This window comes from Petaurus breviceps, unplaced genomic scaffold (genome assembly GCF_028583685.1).
Source record: "Petaurus breviceps papuanus isolate PSGF00001 unplaced genomic scaffold, PetGlider_PUasm1.0 428, whole genome shotgun sequence".
Classification (NCBI taxonomy): Eukaryota; Metazoa; Chordata; class Mammalia; order Diprotodontia; family Petauridae; genus Petaurus; species Petaurus breviceps.
The window spans coordinates 797,224-817,928 of NW_027186331.1; the positions used below are offsets into that span (position 1 = coordinate 797,224).

Here is a 20,705-nt window from a genome sequence, read left to right on the forward strand (position 1 = left end):
CCCCTCCATCCCCAAGCCCACCTCCCCAGGCCCCCATCCCCCTGCCCTAGCACTCAGGAGAGGACAAGGAGGGCCAGAGGGAGCAGCATTTCTAAGGGGCCCCACAGTTGGGCTGGGTGCCCAGGCTCACCTCCAGTGAGCAGGAGAGACTCCTGGGCTGGCTGTGACCCTGCCACCCCTTGGCTACAGAGTGTAGCCAGGGCGCTGTCCCGAAGTCGGCCTAGGAGCCTGATCACAGCCGCCTGCAGCAGCTGCCGGAAGGATGCTGAACCACCGCTGAGATTCAGCCAGAGGAAGTCCTGGAAGGCAGCCAGCTCCTTGGGGCCAGGGGCCTGGGCAGAGCCGGGCCCTCCACACAAGAGGCTGGCTGCAGCCAGGCGCACAGCCTCATCTCCACATGCCAGGCATGCAGCAAGGCGAGCGGGGCTCTGGCTGGCTGCTGGGGGGCCCTGGCCCAGCTCCTTCTGAGTCTTCTGCAGGGCTGCCCACCCCCGCAGGCAGGCCAGCCCCGGGCCTGCAAACTCCTTCTCCAGGAGTTGGGCCGAGGCCGGGAAGAGCCGGAGGGTGTGAGGGAGCAGGGAGCTGACCGCCCGGCCCTGCACAGCCGCCACTGGGGACTGGAGGGCCTCAGCCAGAGTGGGCAGCCAGTGCCGGGCCCACTGCTCAGCCAGCGCCCCCTCACTGGCCCCAGCTTCTGCGATGACCCACTCTTCTCTCTGGGCCTGGAGGAAGCATCGGTATGTGTCTGCGGCTGGGGGGCTCAGGGGATTAGTGGAGAGGCAGAGCAGAAGGTTCTTTGGGAGTTCGGGGAGTGCAGCCAGGACCTGAAGGAACAGCGCCCGTGTTGGCCACTGAGCCCTGCTTCCTAGGTCCAGCCTGATAACCCCAAGAAAGCAGGACTGTGGCCAACTGGACACAGGATATGGGAGCGCCTCAGGCTGGGAAAGCTCCTGCTCGTACCTCCCTGAAGCCCAAAGACCCCCTTGGATCACAGCCACCTTGCTCCTGTCTACCATCACCAGCAGGAAGCCCAGGAAGGTCACAGGGGCCCTCAGCTTTCCCCAGCTCTGCCCCAGTTCACCCCCTGGCCAGGGTGCTGAAATGCTGCATGCCCAGGCTGGGGCTCCCCCACCCAGACCGTCAGCTCCTAGTACCATGCTCAGAGTGGCCAAGGGCTCCCTCCCCACCGCTCTGACTGGCCCAAATGAGGAAGCACTCACCCTTCCAGAGCCCAGGAAGGGCAGCAGGGCACAGAGGGCTGGGTAGCGGGCCTTGGTTGGCCAGGGCAGAGCCCGGACCCTCTCTAGGAACTCATCAAAAAGAGGCTCCTCTCCGTCATCCCCGAAGTGGCCACACTCCTTCCCATAGAGCTCCAGGAAGAGGCTGAAGGAGTGCAGGGTAACCTCGGCCAGGCCTTCCAGCTGTGGGGAAAGGCACAGGCTCCATGTGCCAGGAAATGGCCGTCTCTGTCCTCAGCTCCCCATGGCGCCCTGCCCTGCCCCCCATCCAGGCTTTGGCATTTCTCTGGACCCAGCTGTGGTGCCCACCCTCCCAGGGTAGAGACAGCTTGTACTGTGTGTGACCTTGGGGATCCCCTCCCCAATCTGGGCCTCAGCTGTCTCATCTGCAAAACGATGAAGCTTGATTCCTTCTAGAGTTTTATCTCCTCACCCACAAGGGGCGTTCTAGATACCTCTCATTACCTCACTCCCCCCCATTTTATAGGCCCAAGACCTGCACCCTGAGCCTGGACAGGGAAGGGGCCTCCATGAGCTCCCCATGCTGAGAGCTGAGCTGAGGGCTTGGGGATCCCAAGCCAGGGGTGTTGCTACCATACACAGTATCAGACCGTGCCTCTCCCAGCAGTGTGCCAAGGACAGTGTCTCTGGCTCCATCTTCCCTGGGCCGCCTCCTGGGTGGCCCAAGGGATAAGGACAGGCCTTGTTGGGTTGCCTTCTCTGGACAAGAGACTCAGATACAAGGAGACAGACCAGACCCAGCCTGGCTGGGCCCCAAGCTGCCCAAGATGGCAAGGTCAGGGCTCCCTACCGGACTCTTGGTATGGCTCCAGATGAAGTGAGTCAGCTGCTGGGCCTTTGGGGAATCCCCACTCAGCAGTCGCCCAGTCCAGATGCCTGGAGTGCTTTCGTGTACCCGCCGCAGCCACAGGGAGAAAGCTGGGAAGGGGTAGCAAACACTCAGCTCCTCTTTCGCGTCAGGCTGCCCTGAGCCCTCCTAGTCCCGGCCTCTGACCTCTACTCTCTGCCTATGTGACCACCCTGCTCCCCATGCCCATCAGCCCACAGCCCTCTGGTGAGATCCCCGCATTCCCAGGCTTGCAGCTTCTTCCTTCTGCTTCCCAGCCTCCAGCCCTAGCCCTTCTGATGCCATTCCCCGGTATTAGAGGCACCTGCAGCCTCATCTCCTTCCCCATCAAGGCCCAGAAGGTCCTGGAGGTACTTTCCAAAACAGCTCCTTTGGTGCCCAACCCCAACCTAGGTAGGCTCCTGCCACTGTCCCACTGGCCCCAGGCCTCCATCACCACCAGGCCCTGCTCACACACTGGGAGTTGCCCCCAGGATTCCTCACCCTGCAGGAGGGAGGCCCGGTAGTCCATGTTCTTCGTGCTCCAGCCTGGGCCAATGGGGGGCATCAGGTCTCCGAGCAGCAGGCAGGCCTGTGGGTTTGGGGGTGTGTGAAGAAAGCAGGCCACAGTGGGCCCAGGACCCAGGAACAGAGGGATAGGGTCCTTTGGGAGAGCCTAGCTCAGGTAGGGCAGACACTCGGCAAATCCCTGACCCAGTCTGAGACGATGACAGGCCCCGCTTGGCCTCTCAGCCACCTCATCCCTCAGTCTGGGGCACCCTTGCTGCCACCACCTCCTCCAGGCTCCCCAAGTCCAGCCTGGGACTTACCTCCCCCCTCGGAGATCTGAAGGTCAGGATCTCCCTCCTACAGGAGGTCAGAAGGCCTCTGCTCATCACCAGGTGCCCGAGTGCATCAGGGGTCATGGGGGGCACAGCCACTCGGAGCCCCCCAAGCCTCTGCTCCCTGTGGTCTAAGGGCAAACAAATCTGCTCAGAAGAGGGCTTCACTCCCTCCCCCAACCACTCCCTGCTCCTCTGGGCTGAGGCCAAGCCCAGTTCAGCACAGATCAACTCCTCTCTTGACCAGAGCTCAGCTCCCTGAGTTCAAGTCAGGGTCGAATCAATAGAGACATCCCCATCTCCCCAATGAGACTATCATGCCCTGAGCAGAGAGCCCTGCTGTCCCCTAAGGCTCTGTCTGCCCTTGGTGTCAGCCAACAGGCCACACTGGATTCAGGGGAGACTGCCCTGGCTTGGGCTTGGGCTTGCGGATGGAGGGAGAGTCTCTTTCTGCCTCCTTCAGTCTCTCTCTCTTTCTGTCTCTCTGTCTCTCTCTGCCTCCCTCAGTCTCTCTCTCTCTCTCTCTCTCTCTCTCTGTCTCTCTCAGTCTCTCTCTTTCGTAGCCTCACCTGGGCTGAGCAGTCCCAGCAGCTCTGACACAGCCCTGGCCCCTACCTCTAGTGTAGGGGCAGTGTTCACCAGCATGCCCAGGGCTGTGCCAGCCAGAAGGCGGGCATCCTTGTTGGTCACCTGCAGAAGAGACAAGAGTGGAAGCAGGAGTGCTCTCATGAAGGCAGTCAGCAGGCCCCACCTCCCTCTACCTGGGCCGCAGGGCTGGGTCTCAGCCTCACAAGGGGTCTCATCACCTTTCCCATGATCACTTGCACCAAGGCCTGAAGGATGCTTGCCAGGGGCGCCACATTTTCTGCCGGACTCCAGACCAGGACACCCACTTCCTCTGGCATAGTTTGGAAAAGCTGGAGGGCCAGCTGTGGGCAGAGACCATGCCCATCACCCAGTGTGATTATCAGCCAGTCCCCACCCCACCTCCTGTGGACCACTGGGAGCTAGAAGCCTCACAGACAGGAGGGTGGGGGGCCATCAACACCCTAGGGGCTCTTCATCACGACTGCTCAGGCCCGGCCCCCCCAGCCCAGCTTTCCAGGGAGTTTCCTTTCCAGTTATAGGGAGAAGATGGGGACCAAGGAAGCACACCCACCTTCACCGCATGGCAGGCCTGCTCTGTGGACCCCGCAGCAGGGTCCTGTAACACAGAGGCCAGAGTGGATGCGGTGCTGCCCAGCAGGGGATCCAGAGCATGTCTCCAGTGTTCTCTGGCCAGGCTGCTCTCCTCCAGGAAGAGACACACTGGGCAGAGGGGCCCACGAGGTCAGATAGTAGGCAAACAAGGGATCCCCAGCACCCCCATGGAGCCCCTCCAAACATGGCCTCTCAGGGCAGAGGGTCAGAAGGTGGATAGCTGGAACTATGGCCCTGGGTTTCTAGGACAAAGGCCTAGAGCTCTGCTCATCCTCTGGTCCCCATCCCCAGTGACGGGATACCAATCTCCAGGATAATGTCGGGGGCAGGGAGGTCCCAGGGGATTATCCCTGACCTGCCTGCCGCTCCTTCCTTAAACAACACAGCCTCAGCTTCCCCCTCCATAAAATAAAGAGGTAAGGCCAGAAGAGTCTGGGGAGATGTGGGTGAGGGACTGACCTGTGCGAAGATCTCCCAGAGTCAGGGCCTAGAATGGAAGGGCAGGTATGAGCCACGGTAGGGTCAGCCCCAAGCTCCCCAAGCTCTGAGGGGAGCAGCCCAGGCCTTTCCTGTCAGAGGGTCAGTGTCCTGAGAACTGGGGCCCTGTCAATGCCCAGCCTGCCCCGACTCACAGCCCTCCTCACCTGCTGGCCTTGGGTCAAGCTGCCCAGCATCCTGGCCACTTCCTCAGAGACCATGCTCTCTTTCCCTGAAGCCAATGTGACCAAAATCTGTAGGAGAAAAGGGAGAATGGGGGAGAAACTCCATCAAAAAATGGGGAGAGCCCGGTAGTTGGGGGACCCTTGATCAAGCCTCCGGGCCAAGAAGGCTCCTCTCCAGGAGCTCCCCAAATGTCATTACCTGGTATTGAAGGCTCCCCCCCATCAGGCACCCATCTACCTGTCCATCCCTGTCTTTACGGCCTTGGTGCACTATGTTCCATCTCCCACCTCAGGGCATTTGTATGTGCTGTGCCCTCTTCTCTGGCTCTGTGAGCATCATCTCCTATCTAGCTGCAGCTCTCAGGATGACAGGGCTCTCATCCCTGCTCGGATCTGCCTCAGGCTCTTCCCTTTACCCTAGCACAATCCCCTCTCACAGGGGACGGTTCAGACTGACTGGCACAGCCTTGCTCACACAACTTCACCATGACCTCTACAAGGAAGGATGGACAGGTGTCCACCCATTCTGCAGGCAGGTGATGAAGCTGAGGCTTGGAGAGGTTAAGGGGTCATACGGTTACCCAGCTATCAAAGGCTACACTCAAACCGGCCATGCCAGGAGGCCTCTGCTCTAAGGCATAGATCCCTGAAGGCAGGCAGACACAGCTCATCTGTCAGTGCCTGGCCCAAGGGACCGGGTTTGAGTCCTGCTCCTGCCATTTCAATGGCCGTGCATCCTTGGGCCAGTCCCTTCTCCTCTCTGGGCCTTCTCCCTCTGTAAAATGACCAGGTTGGACTGCTGGCCTCGAAGGTCTCTGTCAGCACTAGAATCAAAAGCAGTTCTGTCTGGGGGCCTAGGACCCAGGATACCCCCACAGTCAGTGCCCAGCCTAGGGCATCTGGCTTCACCCACCTTCTCCAGCTTGCGGAAGGCCCCCAGGCTGTCCAAGGCCTCCAGCTGGCAGCTCAGGAGGCAACGCAGGAAGGGCTGGGCCTCAGGGGCACCCAGCTCAGCCCAAGTCTGCCTCAGGGCAGGCAAGAGCCTGCCTGCCTCCGCCAGGCTCCGCTCCTGGCACCGCCGGCCAGAGGCTCTGCAGAGACAGGAGAAGGGGCCGGTCAGCAATGGCACTTGCCCCCTGCCATTGGTCAGTGTGACAGCATCACCCTCCCCACCCATGGGGCCAGTCAGCATGATGGCATCAAACCTGCCCCTCCCCCCTCCACAAAGCAAGAAGTCCCCAACTCCACCTGAACCAGTCAGGACCCAGAGCCCCCCAATACTGGGGTGGGGGGTTGGTCCTAGCCCCACCTTCAGCACAGCCCAACCCTAAAACTGAAGGCTGCATCAGGGCACCAAAGGCTCCCCCACTCACTCCCCAGACCCTGGCAGGGCCTACGTGTCCAGCCCATTCATACACACCCAAACCAAACTACTACCTGAGCCCCCAAGGCCCTCCCTGCACAGCCCAGGGATTGGGGGTGGGGGAGCTCTCCAGGGGTACCCCTCCTCTGGGGTAGAGCCTGACCTTGCTGAGGGGGGGGCACAGGGGTCAGAGCCAGGCTCCCTCTCCCCTGTGTAAGGGTTAGACAGCCCGTGGACCCCCAGGCAGCCCCGAGGTGACTGCAGGGGCAGAGAGGACAGGATGGAGAGGAGGGAACAGGAGAGGCAGAGACTCAGGGAGACACAGAGACAAGGGGGAATGGAGAGACACAGAGAGACAGGGGGATGGAGAGACACGGGGAGACGGGGGGATGGGGAGGCACAGGGAGACGGGGGTGGAGAGACACAGAGACAGGAGGATGGAGAGAGACGAAGCCCGGTAGTTGGGGGAAAGGGGGGCAGGGTCGGGGGGGAGGTACCAGACTGGAGGGACTGGGGGCTCGGGGAGCCTGAGGCAGGGACTTGGGGCGGCAGCAGAAGGAAGGGCAGATTAAGACAGTGCATGCAGTAGGCGCTTAATAAACGTTCATTTATGGAAGACGCAGACCCAGGGACGTAGGGAGAGTCAGGGACAGGGGCGGAGGTTCGCAGAAAGAGGCCCCCTCCTTCCTTCCCACCCGAACCCCAACCCCAGGCACAAGCGGAAGCCAGAGACCCCTCGCCCCTTTCCCTAGAGATAAGAGGGTGGGGATGGGATCTCCCCTACCTCCCCCGGGGCGTGACCAGGTTCTTTGCCCCGCCCCATCTGGGAGTCCTGGCCACGTGGGGGCGGAGCTCTAGGGGGCGTGGCCTCACGGCTGAAAGGCGGGCGCGAGGAGCCTGAGGGAGGGATCTATTCTAGAGGAAAGGCAGCTCGGGGGCGGGGCCTCGTGGCCGGCTCACCCGGCGAATCGTTGGAGCATGCGCAGCAGTTCTCGCAGTGCGGGCGGCGTGGCGGGGCCGCAGCTGGCCAGGCAGGCGCGGGCTTGGTGCTCGGCGCCCATGGAGGCGGTGGCGGCGGCCCCAGGCTGTCGGGAGATCTCCGGCGGATCCGTGGTTCTCTGGGAGTGAGCCTCCGGCGTGCACTCCCGGCCCTCGCTCCGACTTCCGGGACCACAGAGCCCAGCCTTCCCCCCACCGGCGCCTGAGTGTGTACGGGAGGCTGGACAGCGCCCCCTGCGGCCCGGAGGATTCGGTTACCCCGCGGTGAGGGGTCGGGGCGGAGACGAGCCTGCGCGAAGGGAGGAGGCGGAGGCAGGAGGGAGACACGGGCCCGCCCGCGGAGCCCGAGCCTCAGAGAGATGGGCAGGAACCTGATCAGAGCCGTGGGGACAGCCTGACCACTGACAAGCGAGAAACGGTCTGGGAAATTCAGGCTTTGATGAAGCGAGCGCCTACTGTGTGCCAAGGAGAGAAAGCGCCAACGAGCCGGCAGAGCCTGGCCGAGCCGCCCGTCCCTCTTAATGCCGGCGCGTCCCCTGCCGATGCTCTCCGGCTCCCCGGGGCTCTGTCTTGTCCGGACACATGCCTTTGCTGACAGTCTCCCCGTTCGGCTGTGAGCCCCATGAGGGGCGGGATTGTTGTCCCTCTGTCTTTGTCTCTCCTGCACTTACACGGCAGGCACTTAGTGAATGATGACAGTGACAAGAGAGAGAAGCTCTGGGAGAGACAGAGAGAAGGGGCAGAGCCTCTGGGCAGAAAAGCGTCTAAAAAGACAAGTAATGTGCCCCTAATGCCAGACCCACAGCAGCAGTCTTCTGAGACCCTCTAGTTCCAGGCCTCCTATTTTACAGAGCAGGAAACAGGTTTAGAAAGGGAAAAGGCTTTGCCTAGCTAAGAAGGGAACAGGGAGGTGGGGCACAGGTCTTTCAACTAGACTGGCAGCTCCTGGAGGGCTGCCTCCATCACATACGTTGTTATACTTTGCTAGCACATAGTATTTGATCCCACAACCATATGTTAAGCACCTGCTCTAGAACAAGCAGTATACAAGGTGCTAGGCATTCCGGGTAAAAAGAAACTGCCCCTGCCCTCAAGAAGCTTAAATTCTACTGGGATGGGGATACAATGTTACACAGAAAGAGAGATAGATAAGGAAATACAAATTACATACCAAGTACATGCTCTGCCCCTTACTACATGACCTCGTATTCCTTCTACCTATCCTACTGCCTTTTTTCTGCCTCCTTTGCTGGATATTCATTCAGCCACAACCTCTAATCACAGGGGCTGTCCAAGGTTCTGTCCTACTCCCTCCCCTCTTCTCCCTGCAGACTCTTTGTACTGGTGATCTCCCATAGATTCAATTAGGTGCTCTAAGCTGAAAATTCCCCGGCCAATTTCTCCATGCCTGACCTCTCCTGACATCTGGACTCACGTCTCTAATTGCCAGTCTTGACCTGGATGTCCTGTAGACATCTTAAATGCAACAGGGCCAAAATTGTACTCACTGTTTTTCTCCGAAGTCACCCAGCCTCTCAACCTAGGGATCAGCTTTGCCTCCCCTCTCTCACCCCCATATTCAAGCTGTTACCAAGTCTTGTCAATTTTACCTTCAAAACATTGTTTCTATATGTATATGTACACATACATATATACATACACACACATATATATGTATATAGCTACCTATATAAAAAATATGTTCACTCCAGACTATTGCAGCAGCCTTCTGGTTGGTTCTCCTGCCTCAACTCTGGCCCCAGTCCACTTCCTAAAGCACAAATTTCACCATGTCACCCCTTACTCAGTAAACTTCTGTGGCTCCCTATCACCTCCGGGATCAAATATAAGCACCATTCAATGGCTATTTTGGGTCCCTCCTGGCTCAGAACCAATGTCAATAGTAACCGGTTCTCTTTTGACCAGCAACCCTGAGGCTCTCCCCCTCCCAAGTGTGATGTGTCTTTTCCCCTAATTAAAGGGGCCATCCCTGGACTCACTTCTTAAAAAGGCCTATTCACTGAATGGGTGCTGTCTCACTCAAAGTGAGAACCTGGAAATGTCTTGGCCAAGGGCCAGGATCTCCCAGTGCACCCAGGGCCATCGCCAATCGCCCTGATGAAGATCTGGCGCCTGGACCCAGGTGCTCCAGAGAAAACAGCGATCTGGCTCAGCCCTGCCTCACTTAAATCTAAGTCAATTGCAAGTCGCGTCATCATTCCCTGACGTCATGGTCCTCTTCCTGAACCAAGGACAAACACAACAGCAACATCCCCAGTGCTTAACACAGTTTCTGGCACATATTTGGTGCTTAATAAACGCTCGTCTGACCCAGACTCCCCGGCGGTGCAGGGAAGAGCGTCGGGGAGGCCCAAAGCCTCGCCGCGGGCTGCCTTGCACACCCACGAAAAAGTAAAGGGGAGGATTGGCCCCGTGGAGCCGCCGTAGCTCCAGGACGCATGGGGGCTCCGGCCACGCCTCCCCATTCCCTGGGCAACAACACCTGCCCCGCCCAGTCTCCAGCGGTCGTTGGCGCGCGGCGATGGCGCCTCCGTGACGTCATCACCGCGCGCCGCCCCCGACACCGGCTGGGAACCTAGGCCACTGGTGGGGGCGGGTGCCCTCGCCTTGGGTGGGTTGGGAGGGTGCGCGGCGGGACCCTGGCCGGCCTCCGATGGAGGCCCGGCGCCGCACCCCGAGGGAAGGCGTGCAGGGGACCCCTCGCTGGGCCTAGCCGCCCCCGTTCTAGTCCTATGCTAGCCTCACGACCACCCTGGGAGGTAGGTGCGGTTGTGACCCCCGTTTTACAGATGGGGAAACTGAGGCACAAGCAGACCCGTTCAGGATCCCAGGACTAGCTGGTGTCTGAGGTTAGATATGAACCCGGGCCCGGTGCCCCGCCCTCTCCACCCCCTTCCATACCTGGAAAGCAGGAAGGAGCCGCCCATCCCCCACACCAAAAGGGAAACCCTCCCTGCCCCCTCCCCCAGCTTACACTGGGGGCGGGGGAGGGGGCGCAGGACCACCCAGTGCACCCCCAGGGGTCCCCAAAGTCTCAGTGCCCAGGAAGGGCCAGAGGCCAAAGAGTGCGGGACACTGGGGACCCCCCCCAATGGGCGTGGACAGAAACAGGTTCTAGTGGGGGAGGGGGATCCGGAAGCCCCGCCCCCCATGACCCCCAAGCCCCGCCCTTGGAAGATGCTGCGACACCAGGCATGTCTGCAGGCCGGGGCACAGGCCGGGGCTGAGGCGCGGATCGGGGCGCTGGCGCTGGCAGAAGCACGGGCTGTGCCGCTCCTGGAGGGGATGGTGCCGCAGGCTGGGAGGAGGTCCCGGAGCCCCGTCTGGGGGCCCTGAGCGCAGCAGCGAGCCGCGGGCAGGACGTCGGCCTGCGTCTCTGCGCGGGCTCAGCGGGCAGGGGAGTAACGTGCGGCCTCCTTTGCAGGGTCACCATGATGACATCCAAACCAAAAAGAATCAAATTTTCCGAGGAAGAGAAGATCGTGATCTTGGAGGAGTTCAGCCTGCGGAAGGACATCCTCATCCCCAAGACGGGCCGCTACCGCAACACGACGGACCGGCAGCGAGCCTGGGAGGAGATCACGGCGGCGGTGAACTCGCTGAACCCGCTGGTGCAGCGCACCCCCGAAGAGGTCCGCAAGAAGTGGAAGAACATGATCCTTGACGCCCGCAAGGAGCTGGCCACGGCCAAGCACCCCCTGCTGCGGCGGCGCCCCCAGGAGCGCCTCTTCCACAACATCTTCGCCCTCTTCAACAAGACGGGGGCGGAGCTCCCTGAGCCGCTGTGCCCCGCCGGCCCGGGCTTTCGGACTAAGGGCCCCCCTAGCCCCTCGGGGCCTGCCTGCAAGGTGGAAGGCTTTCTGGACCCCGGCCCCAACCTGGTGCTGCGGCCCCAGGGTGGCGGGATCGAGCCCAGCCAGGAAAGGGAGGGGCTCTGTCAGATTGAGGTGGGCAGAAAACTAGACGCCTGGCCTGAGGTCACAGGGAAGAGCCTCCTCCCGCCCCCTGTGGAGGTTCAGGCCCGATTCAAGGAGGACACTCTACCTGAAGATGCCTCCGAGTATAGCGACCCGCTGAAGGACCTGCCCCTGCATTGTGAGCCTGTGCCGCAGGTGCACCCCGCCCCAGCCGGAGAGGTGGTGTCACCAGACGGTCCCTCCACGGACATGCCCCACCTCTGCGCAATGCCCGTACCAGCAAGCCCGTCCCCAGACCCGGCTCTGACTTATAAGATTAAATGCCCAGTCAGTCCTTTGCTAGACTGGCCCTGTCTGGGAGTGAGCACGAGCCCCATCACGCCCAGCAGCCGCTTGGATGCTCTGAGCACGGAAGGCATGCCCGCAGCCATGAACAGCAACGGTGAGCACCTTGGGCTCTCTGGCCTTATCCCAGTCTAGTGGAGTTAGGTAGCCAGGCGGCCCAGGTAGCTTTGGTTAAAATTCAGGCTGTGCCCCAAAATGAGTCCCTCAGGTCTCAGGATGGTAGAGGAGGAAACTGAGGCCATGGGTGGCCCCAGGGTACTACAAAGTGTCAGAGCCTGGGAGCCGGGGTTCGCATTCTGTGATTGCTGCCATTCCCACTTCTCCTCAAACCGTTGTGATAGAAGAGAAATGTAGAGGTAACCAGAACAGCAATGACAGATTTGTTCAGATTTACAAGTTGACCAACAGGAGATGATTCTTCATTTTTTTTTTTACAGAAGCAGTTTGGAAAATGGGCCGTCAGGGTGTGTAGAGATTAGGATTTGCATTGATGGAAACAGTATAGACTAATAACATTTTTAAAAAAGATTTCATTTCAAATAAAAAGATTTTTTTGTTCATTTCATGCCCTTTTTTGTCACTCACGTTGCTTGTTAGATTAGAATCAGTTTTCATATAGTCCAGACTCAAGGCCATGTTTGGGGGGAAGATGGGACATTTTGACCGATTCCTAGGTTGTGAGCTCCCCCCTCATTGGTTCTGACAGTGGACCTGTCGGGGATCCTGGTACTCTCTGGGGAAAAATCCTGGCCCTGACACTTTGTAGCTGTGTGATGCAGCCAGAGCAGACTGTGGTACCTGTCTGACCTTCAGTTTCCTCATCAAGAAGAGTATGATACAACTCTGATACCCCAGGTGAATTTGGCACTGGTCAGATGACCAGACCCAGAAAGCGTTGGCATGGCCTTAGAGGGAGACCTTCATGGGCATCTGACCCGCACAGCATTTACCAGTGACCTAGATGGAGGCAGGCCAGGCACGTTTACTTAGCCCATCTTCACATGTCAAAGCCAGGAGAGAGAGAGAGAGCATTCTGGGTGATGGTCAGGATCAAAAAGGACCTCCATGGGCTAAGGGAAGGGGATAAGCATCTATGTAGCACCAACTGTATACCAGGCATGTGTCAGGTACTTTACAAAGATGATCTCAAGCCTTGTTCTGTTTGCCCTCCCCCGCCCCTCTGCGGCAGAACATGGAGGGGGGCCACAAGTATAGGTTCAGTCTGAGGAAAAGCTTCCTAACAATCAGAGCTGCCCCAGAGTGGAAGGGGCTGCCTGGGGCGGGAGGGAGGCACCCCCTCACTAGAGGTCAGGCTGGAGAACCTCTGCTCAGGGCTGTATTCTCTCTCATGACCCTCTTTGGGGTTTTCTTGGCATAAATCACAAAGAGGGTGAAGTGACTAGCCAGGGTCACATAGCTAAGTGTCTAAGGCTAGATTTGAACTCAAGATGAGTCTTCCAGACTCCACACCCAGTGCTCTGTGCACTGTGGCACCACCCAGTTGTCCCTACATCTTCTCTCCTGCCCTCCAACTTTGTGACAAGTAGATTCCCCCAAGTGGGTGACACCGCCCTGTGGGGGGCAGTAGTAGCCTCGGGTGCAGTTGGGGGGCGTTGAATAAAAGCAAGAGGGTGTTGGAAGAACAAGAAGAGAAGAAAGTTCTGTTGGTACATGTTTTATCTGTTGTGTAACAGAGCTGAAGTTGTAGTGGTTACGTTCCTTTCCAAATAAACACAAAGTGCTGGTTATAACCTACAAGTGGTCAAGGCCACCAACAGGTCTTAACAAGCAGGTGTTGGCAGGTGAGCCAAGGAGAATCAAGAAGTCCAGCATGTGTCTGCAGGAATATGTGCATGTGATGGCTTGTTTACAATATGATGCCATCTGATTATGTGGTATAATGTGGCATCATCAAAATTTCAGTGCAGGGAAAAAGCCACAGACTTAGAGTGAGTTATTCAATTTAAGGTGCATGTTTAAAAAAAAAAAATATATATATATATATATATATTTAAATGCCACAAATTAAAATAAATGTTAAAGGGTTCAAGAAAGTAGATTTCTAGTGTGGCACTGAATAATTTTTTTTAAGGCCAGAAAAGTTTGGAAGCCTCTGCTCTGTCAGTACAGGTGGCTATTTCATGTGCCCAACTCCATGAGGGTCTTTAGGAATCACCATTCACTCTCTGCTGCCCCTGTGGCAGGTTCAGGCCATCTACAGTGGCTGGTGTGAGGCTGGAACTGCAGTTAGAGAATGGAACTGAACGGTCCTTAACCATCCTTCACTTAGTCTGACCCAAATATGAAGGGAAGGAAGGCCTGCCATTACAGAGCCCTGATCAGTGGCGCCCACCACCTCCGTCCCACCCCATTATGACACAGCTGTGATTGTGAGGCATTTCCAGACATCCAGTCTACCTGCTCTTAGGCCAAACAGGACATGCCCTGTTCCTTCAGCTGATGCTTCCATGAGGTGGACCCGAGACCCCTTACCTTCCTGGCTACACCCTCTGGGCTCTTCAGCTTCAGTGCCTTGCTTAATCCGGATGCCCAGAGCAGAACAAAGTGGACTGTCCCAGCAGGGACAATCACTTTCCTGTTCCTGGAAGGCCATCCTCTCTTCATTCAGCCCAAGACTGAATTAGCTTTTTTGACCTGCACATCCCATTTAGGACTGATGGAATTTGCCATCCACTAAAATCCCAGATCAAAGGATTGATCGTCAGCAAACATTTATTAAGCACCTACTATGTGCTGGGCATTGCCCTAACCTCCAAGGATACAAATAGAGGCTGAATAGAGTCCCTGCCCTCACGGAGCTTATGACCTGGGGTGGAATGGGAGAGGCAGCATACAGACTATATACAGGACAAATTAGAACTAACCAAGGGAAGGCCCCAGAGTTAAGGGGGAGGCTGGCTGGAGGAGGCATTCTTCCTGTAGAAGGTGGGCTTTTAGTTGGGACTCGAGGAAGCTAGAGAGGTCAGTGTTCCAAGAATGGGGGATGGCTAGAGAACTGCTCAGAGGAGAGAGATGCAGAATGTCAGGGTCACTGCACCCATGGTACCTGTAGGGGAGTGACACTAGAGACTGGAAGGGGAGGATGGGTGAGCTTCTGGAGGCCATAAAGAGCCACTGGCTGGAGCCTGGGGGTGGGGTGGGGGCGGTGACATGATCAGACCCACCAGCAGCCATTGCAATAGTCCAGGGGTGAAGTGATGAGGACCTGCCCCCGGCTGGGGGCACATTCGTGAGATGGTACAATGGTGACATTGATAGGCCTTGGCACCAGCTTGGATATATATGGGGGGCGGCATCAGAGGTGGCTCCTCGGGTGTGAGTCTGTGCCTTGACAGTAATAGGGAAGAGGAAAGATTGGGGGAAAGGTAATGAGTTCCATTTTGGGCATGTTGAGTTAAGATGTCTTGTTCAGTCATGTCTGACCCTTTGCGACTCCTGGACCATAATACACCTGGTCCTTCTGCCCTCCACTATGTCCCCAAGTCTGTCCAAGCTCACTTTCATGGCTTCCGTGGCACCGTCCATCCATCTCATCCTCTGCCGTCCCCTTCTCCTTTTGCCTTCAATCTTTCCCAACATCAGGGTCTTTTCTAGTGATTTCCTCTTCTCATTATGTGGTCAAAGTATTTCAGCTTCAGTTTCAGTATTTGCCTTTCCAGTGAATAGCCTGAATCAATTTCTTCAAGTATTGACTGATTTGATCTTGTCTGAGGGACTCTTAAAAAAAAGACTTCTTTTCTTTGGGATGTTTTTTGTTGCTGCCTCCTGTACAGTATTGCAAGCCTCTGTCCATAGTCCTTCAGGCATTCTAGCTACTAGATTTATTCCCTGAAATGTATTCATTGCTGTCACTTTATACTCATAAGGGATGTTATTTAGGTCCCACCTGTATGGTCTGATGGCTTTCCTGCTTTCTTCAGTTTTGCTACAAGAAGCTCATGATCTGAGCCCCACTCAGCTCCAGGCCTTGTCTTAGCTGACTTGTACAGAGCTTCTCCACCTCTGGCTGCAAACATTATCCTTCTGACTTCTGTGTTGACTGTCTAGTGATGTCCGTTGTAGTCACCTTTTGGGTTGTTTAGAAACAGTTTGCCACCTTTCTTCATTTTGTGTTCCCAGGCCAAATGGTTAAGATCTCGACTAGACCTCCAATGTGAGATGACTGAAAGGCAGTTGGAGATGAGAGACTGTAGGTCAACAGAAAGTTTGGGTCAGGATAGATAGATTTGAGAATCATCAGCACAGAGATGGTCATTAAATCTATGGCAGCTGAGGAGATCAGCCAGAGTAGTGCCTAGGGATAAAAGAAGAGGGCCCTAGGACAGAGCCCTGAGGGATGCCTTTGGTTAGAGGGTGTGACCTAGAGTGTGATCCAGCAGAGGGGATAGAGGAGGAGCTGGCAGAGAGGAAGGAGGAGAAGCAAGGAAGAGCAGTGTCCAGAAGGGACACCTAGAGAGAAGAGAGAATCCAGGAGGAGAGAGTGGTGCCAAGAGGCCGAGGAGGAGGCGGCGGCCCCTGGGTCTGGCCCCTAAGAGATCACTGGGCCTCGAAGGAAGGCTGATGTCAGAAGCTGGAATTGGAAGAGCGTAAGGAGGGTGAGGAGGGGGAGTGGAGGCCTCCTTAGAGAGGTCTTTTCCAGGAGTTTGGCGACCTAAGGAGGTGGCGGGGATAGAGCAAGAGAATATTTGTAAATGAGATGAAACCTGTAAGAAATTTTCAAAGTGCTTAGCCCAGTGCCTGGAACATAGTAGATGCAATGTAAATGCTTCATCAGATCTGTCTAGCCAGGCCGTTCCCGTCCTGTACTTGGGAAGTGGATTGTCTAGTCCCCAAGTGCAAGGCTGGATATTTCTCTCTATTAACCTTCATCCTCCAGCCCAGCAACGATGACCCTTTGGATTCTGACTCAGTGGTCCAGTGTGTTAATTCTGCCTTCCTGTGGGCATCACCATACACTCTATGCCTTTATCCCAGTTCTTGAGAAGAGTGTTAGAAAGCCCACTGTCTCTCATTGATCTCAGAACTGTGGATAGCTCTGATCCTTGCCCTAGAGGGAATTGGGGGAGCTATGGATTACCCAGGAAGAGAAAAGGGATTTCAGGTGAAGGATGCCTGAGCAGAAACATTGAGACAGGAATGAGATTGTAGGATTTCAGGGTCTAACTGGGGCACATGAGGAGTGACTTGCTCAACATCACCAAACCACAAGCAAAAACCCTTTCTTAAATAAATACCTCCCACGTTTAAGGTCCTCAGCATACAAAGATAAAAATAAACCAGAGATTTACATATGCCCGGGGAGGGGGCATAATTCACACAATCAGAGACATGATGTGGGCAGAGGAAGACCCCAGAGAACTCTGAGGGCAGAGGCAGTAAGTGGACAGATGCTTTCTGTTGGTCAGTCCCCTGCACATTCACCTGCCCCATCAAACTGACTCCTCCCATCCTAGGTAACCCATGACCCAAGCCTGGCACCATCCACAGGACCTGGGGTCATGGCCTTGATTCCCCTCTCACCCACAAGCCAGTGAGTGCCACTGGCCTCCTCTTAACCAAAGTGTACCTTGGCCTCTTGGCATGGGCTTTAGAATGGGGCAGAGGGGACTTGGTGAAACAGGGCAGAGTTCACTTACAGGCCCATGTTCTTACCATCTGATACACAGAACAGCAGTTACCTCATCAGGGAAAACCTTGGACACTTTCTTTGTATAACTTAACATGAGGTAGTTTGGGATTAATCTTTAAACCACAGGCCAACGGCAGAGAAAGTGGATGACCGAGCTCGCAGGGGCCTACCTCATAACCTCATGCCCATGTCCAATGACCCCACCTCAGTCCTCATCCTCCCCTCACTTCCCTGGTAATGGACATTCCTGATTTCCCTCCTGCAGGGTTGACCTCCTCAGTGCAAGCATACTTCCCGAACATACTTCTGTCCAGGGCCTCCTCCCTGTCACCTCTCTGCCAGGGGTGCACTGGCACACCTCCCAACCTCTCCCTTGAGGTCTTCAGGTCCTTCTTCCTGCCAGCCAAAGCCAGCCTCACAGAGCAGTCCCGTCACTCACCCCCCACCTGCCTGGCCAGCCTGCCAGGCTCCCTCTCCGCCCCACACTCCCTACTGTGCTAGCTCCGGAACAAGAGGAAACAGGTTGTGGCAGCCACAACTAGTCTGGGCCTAGACTTGGGGAAGGAAGCTCTGGCAAGCAGAATTTCCTGAGTGGCAGAGGATGGCTGGGAAAACCCTTCCCCTCCTTCCACCTGCTGGGCCACGCTGGCAGCACCAGTGCCATGGTTGGGAGGTATGAGGGCACCTTAGGGCAACAAGGGGGGATGAGGAAAGAGGTTCTGACATGTCAGTAGAGCCCTGAGAGCCAGAGTCAGAGGTCTCCCCCTTAACTCCCCCAAGAAGGACAGGGAAGAAGAGGCCCCAGGAAGGAGGCAGCCTCAGGCAGACAGAGGCCCTGAGGGAGAAGAGAGAAGGAGCGGCAGAGGTGTATGCAGAGGCCCCGGGCCTGGCCTGGAATCCTGATCCTGCTGCTGCTGACTACCTCAGGGGGTCCTGGGAGAATATCAGACTTCATTATGCCTCAGTTTCCTTGTCCGTGACATGGGAGGGTTAGCTTAGCTTATCTCCAGACTTCTAGGGTATGGGCTGAATGAGCAGTTGTCCAGCTTGGAGCTCAGGCCTTGGTCAGCTTCTCACCAGGCAAGCAGGCACATTTTCTTGGGAACAGGCCCAAAGGAGTGAGGTCAAGGAGCCAGGTCTCGAACCTGGGTATCTTGATGCTTAGTTCTGTTGGTCTCTGAACTACCATGCTCCCATTCCAAGGAGAGGCTGTTGCAGGACTTGTCAGTGTGTATTCTAAATGCTGAAGTCAATATGAACAAGAATGGCTAGCAAAGGGAGGGTGTGGAAAGTCAGAGAGGAGGGTTGAACGCCTTTTCCCACTGGCCCAGGTGTGGCGGCACACACCTGTAATGTCGGCTGTGGCAGGCAAGGCCTGGCAAAGCTCTAGAGTTAGGGAATTCGGAGCTGTGGGGGACCAGGCCAGTGAGGGCTTTGCTAAGGAGGAGCCGACCCAGGCCAGAAATAGCAACTCCCTGTCCATCAGCAGTGGGACTGGGCCAGCGAATGGCCCATGCGCTGCCAACATAGGCAAGGTTGGGAGACCTCCTCTATTTAAAAAAAGGGGGAGAAAGAAAAGAATAGAATCAGAGATTGTCAGAGCTTGAAAGGTGAGTGTTAAAAAAGTCACCATAGAGTCTAGAATGTCAGGGCTACAGTAGAAGGGGTTTGGACACAGAATTTAGCTTGTCAGAGCTGGGAGGGGGCCCTAGAACAGGGAATGTCAGTGATGAGAGGGGCTCTAGAACAGGGAATGTCAGGGCTGAGAGGGGCCCTAGAACAGGGGATATTAAAGGTGGGAGGGGCCTTAGAACAGGGGGTGTTAGGGCTGGGAGGGAACTTAGAGCAGGGGATGTCAGGGATGGGAGGGGCCTTAGAACAGGGGATGTCAGAGCTGGGAAGGGCCTGAGAACAGGGGATGTCAGGGCTGGGAGGGGCCTGAGAACAGGGGCTGTCAGGGCTGGGAGGGGCCTGAGAACAGGGGATGTCAGGGCTGGGAGGGGCCTCAGAACAGGGGATGTCAGGGCTGGGAGGGGCCTCAGAACAGGGGGTGTCAGGGCTGGGAGGGGCCTGAGAACAGGAGATGTCAGGGCTGGGAGATAAACCTGGAAACCATGTCCAATCAGTTAAGAGAACTGAAGATTTTGTAGCAGTGGGTAGAAACCGCAAGAAGAAATTTTCCTCCAGTGAGAGCTGTCCAAAAGTGTAATGGGCTGTTCCAGTAGGTGGCGAGCTCCCCTTCACCAGAGGTTTCTAAGCAGATAGTGGATGACCCCAGTGCCAGGTGTGGTAAAAGAGATTCAGGTTGAGTTGTAAATTGGAGTGGGTGCCTCTTGTTCAGAGATACCAGGATTCTTTGGCATGTACAGCACCCTCCCTGCTATGCTCTGAGCCACTCACAGCCTTCAGGGTGAGATGGGGGGGAGCAAGGAGACTGAATGGTATTAACACAGAGGAAGGTTATTAGAAGAAAGTTTGGTTTAGTCGGCTGGACCTAGAGAAGATCCGGGACAAGTCAGGGCCCGCCTACTTGGCCTGGGCTGGCCTAGGGGGAGGTCCGGTTCTGGGCCCATTGGCAGGAAGTCTTGTTGGATCCGTGACATTAGAGGGCCCGTACTGTCCCACAGCTGCCACTGCTCACTCATCCCATCCACAAACATTATGTCCTGACTGTGCAGAGCCTTGTACTAAGTCCTGGAGGAGATGAGACCATCCCTGCCCTCGTGGACCAAAGTGGGGGAGCTCTGTGATTTGTCTGGAACAGAAGAGATCCGCCCATTTTATGAGGACTTAGCTGTGCTGGCGCTGTCCTGGGTGCTGGAGGGTTACATGGGGAGACCCCTGAATGTGAGCCCAAGACCTGCTCAGAGGAACTTTGAAGGGGAAGACCAGCAGCTTTGGGGAGGGGAGGGGGGCCTTGAGCTTAGGCTTAAAGGAAGAGAGAGATTTTTATGGTCAGAGACGAGGAGAAAGAACATTCCAGGTATAGGGGACAGACAGTGCAAAGGTGTGGAGGTGGGAAACAGAGATAACAAGAAAGCCACTATGACTGGCTTAGAGAGCGTGGCAGGGAAGGAAATGTAAGGAGACAGCTAATGTAGCAAGGGCCAGATTATGGGAGTTATTGATGAAAGATTTTGTATTTGGTCCTTGGAGTGTGAGGGAGCCATTGGAGTTTACTAAGTAGGGGTGATGATAGTTAACTTGCCAGCTCTGCAGAGGATGGCCTGGTGAGAAGAGACTTAACTAGGGAGACAAGTGAGGAGGCCATGGCCACAGCCTGAGCCAGCTGGGACATACCCCCCTCCCCCAATCCCACTTTATAATTCTCTGGACAAGATTCAAAGTGACTTTTGTCTGTTGCTCAAAATCCAGTTCACCTTCCAAGAGAAGGATTTGCCCAAGAACCTGTTGGAGGCACCAAAGGTGGCTTCTCAAATGGAGCACTTGGCACCTGGGACCTCAGGGGCCTCTTACAAGCCCCAGTCAGGTCCTCAGAGGTTCTGCTCAGGCATTCCTTGAATGGTCCTGGGGAGGCCCAGCACGTGGGTGGGAGCCCCATCATCAGATGGGCCCTGGTGCCCATCGTCAGTGGGCTGCAGCCCTCCCCAGGCACTGAGG

At 56.5% G+C, this 20,705-nt stretch overlaps 2 protein-coding genes across 2 annotated transcripts in view; one reads left to right on the plus strand and one right to left on the minus strand.

The window, feature by feature from the left end:
- The window catches only part of LOC138171346 (uncharacterized), a 31,571-nt gene extending 22,037 nt beyond the window's left edge, over positions 1 to 9,534 (minus strand). Inside the window, exons 1-12 of the mRNA XM_069100789.1 lie at positions 7,113 to 9,534; positions 5,703 to 5,880; positions 4,772 to 4,858; positions 4,587 to 4,614; positions 4,087 to 4,235; positions 3,734 to 3,856; positions 3,497 to 3,617; positions 2,916 to 3,058; positions 2,590 to 2,677; positions 2,050 to 2,177; positions 1,221 to 1,421; positions 131 to 824 (exon numbers count right to left, since the gene is read on the minus strand). Coding sequence (XP_068956890.1) covers positions 131 to 824; positions 1,221 to 1,421; positions 2,050 to 2,177; positions 2,590 to 2,677; positions 2,916 to 3,058; positions 3,497 to 3,617; positions 3,734 to 3,856; positions 4,087 to 4,235; positions 4,587 to 4,614; positions 4,772 to 4,858; positions 5,703 to 5,880; positions 7,113 to 7,213 — 2,041 coding nt within the window. The 5' untranslated portion in view covers positions 7,214 to 9,534. The remainder of the gene's footprint in view (positions 1 to 130; positions 825 to 1,220; positions 1,422 to 2,049; positions 2,178 to 2,589; positions 2,678 to 2,915; positions 3,059 to 3,496; positions 3,618 to 3,733; positions 3,857 to 4,086; positions 4,236 to 4,586; positions 4,615 to 4,771; positions 4,859 to 5,702; positions 5,881 to 7,112) is intronic.
- Positions 9,535 to 9,712: 178 nt separating this feature from the next.
- Positions 9,713 to 20,705, plus strand: part of LOC138171369 (uncharacterized) — a 12,906-nt gene continuing 1,913 nt past the window's right edge. The window contains exons 1-2 of the mRNA XM_069100814.1: positions 9,713 to 9,758; positions 10,597 to 11,531. Of these exons, the coding sequence (XP_068956915.1) occupies positions 10,604 to 11,531 (928 nt within the window). The 5' untranslated portion in view covers positions 9,713 to 9,758; positions 10,597 to 10,603. The remainder of the gene's footprint in view (positions 9,759 to 10,596; positions 11,532 to 20,705) is intronic.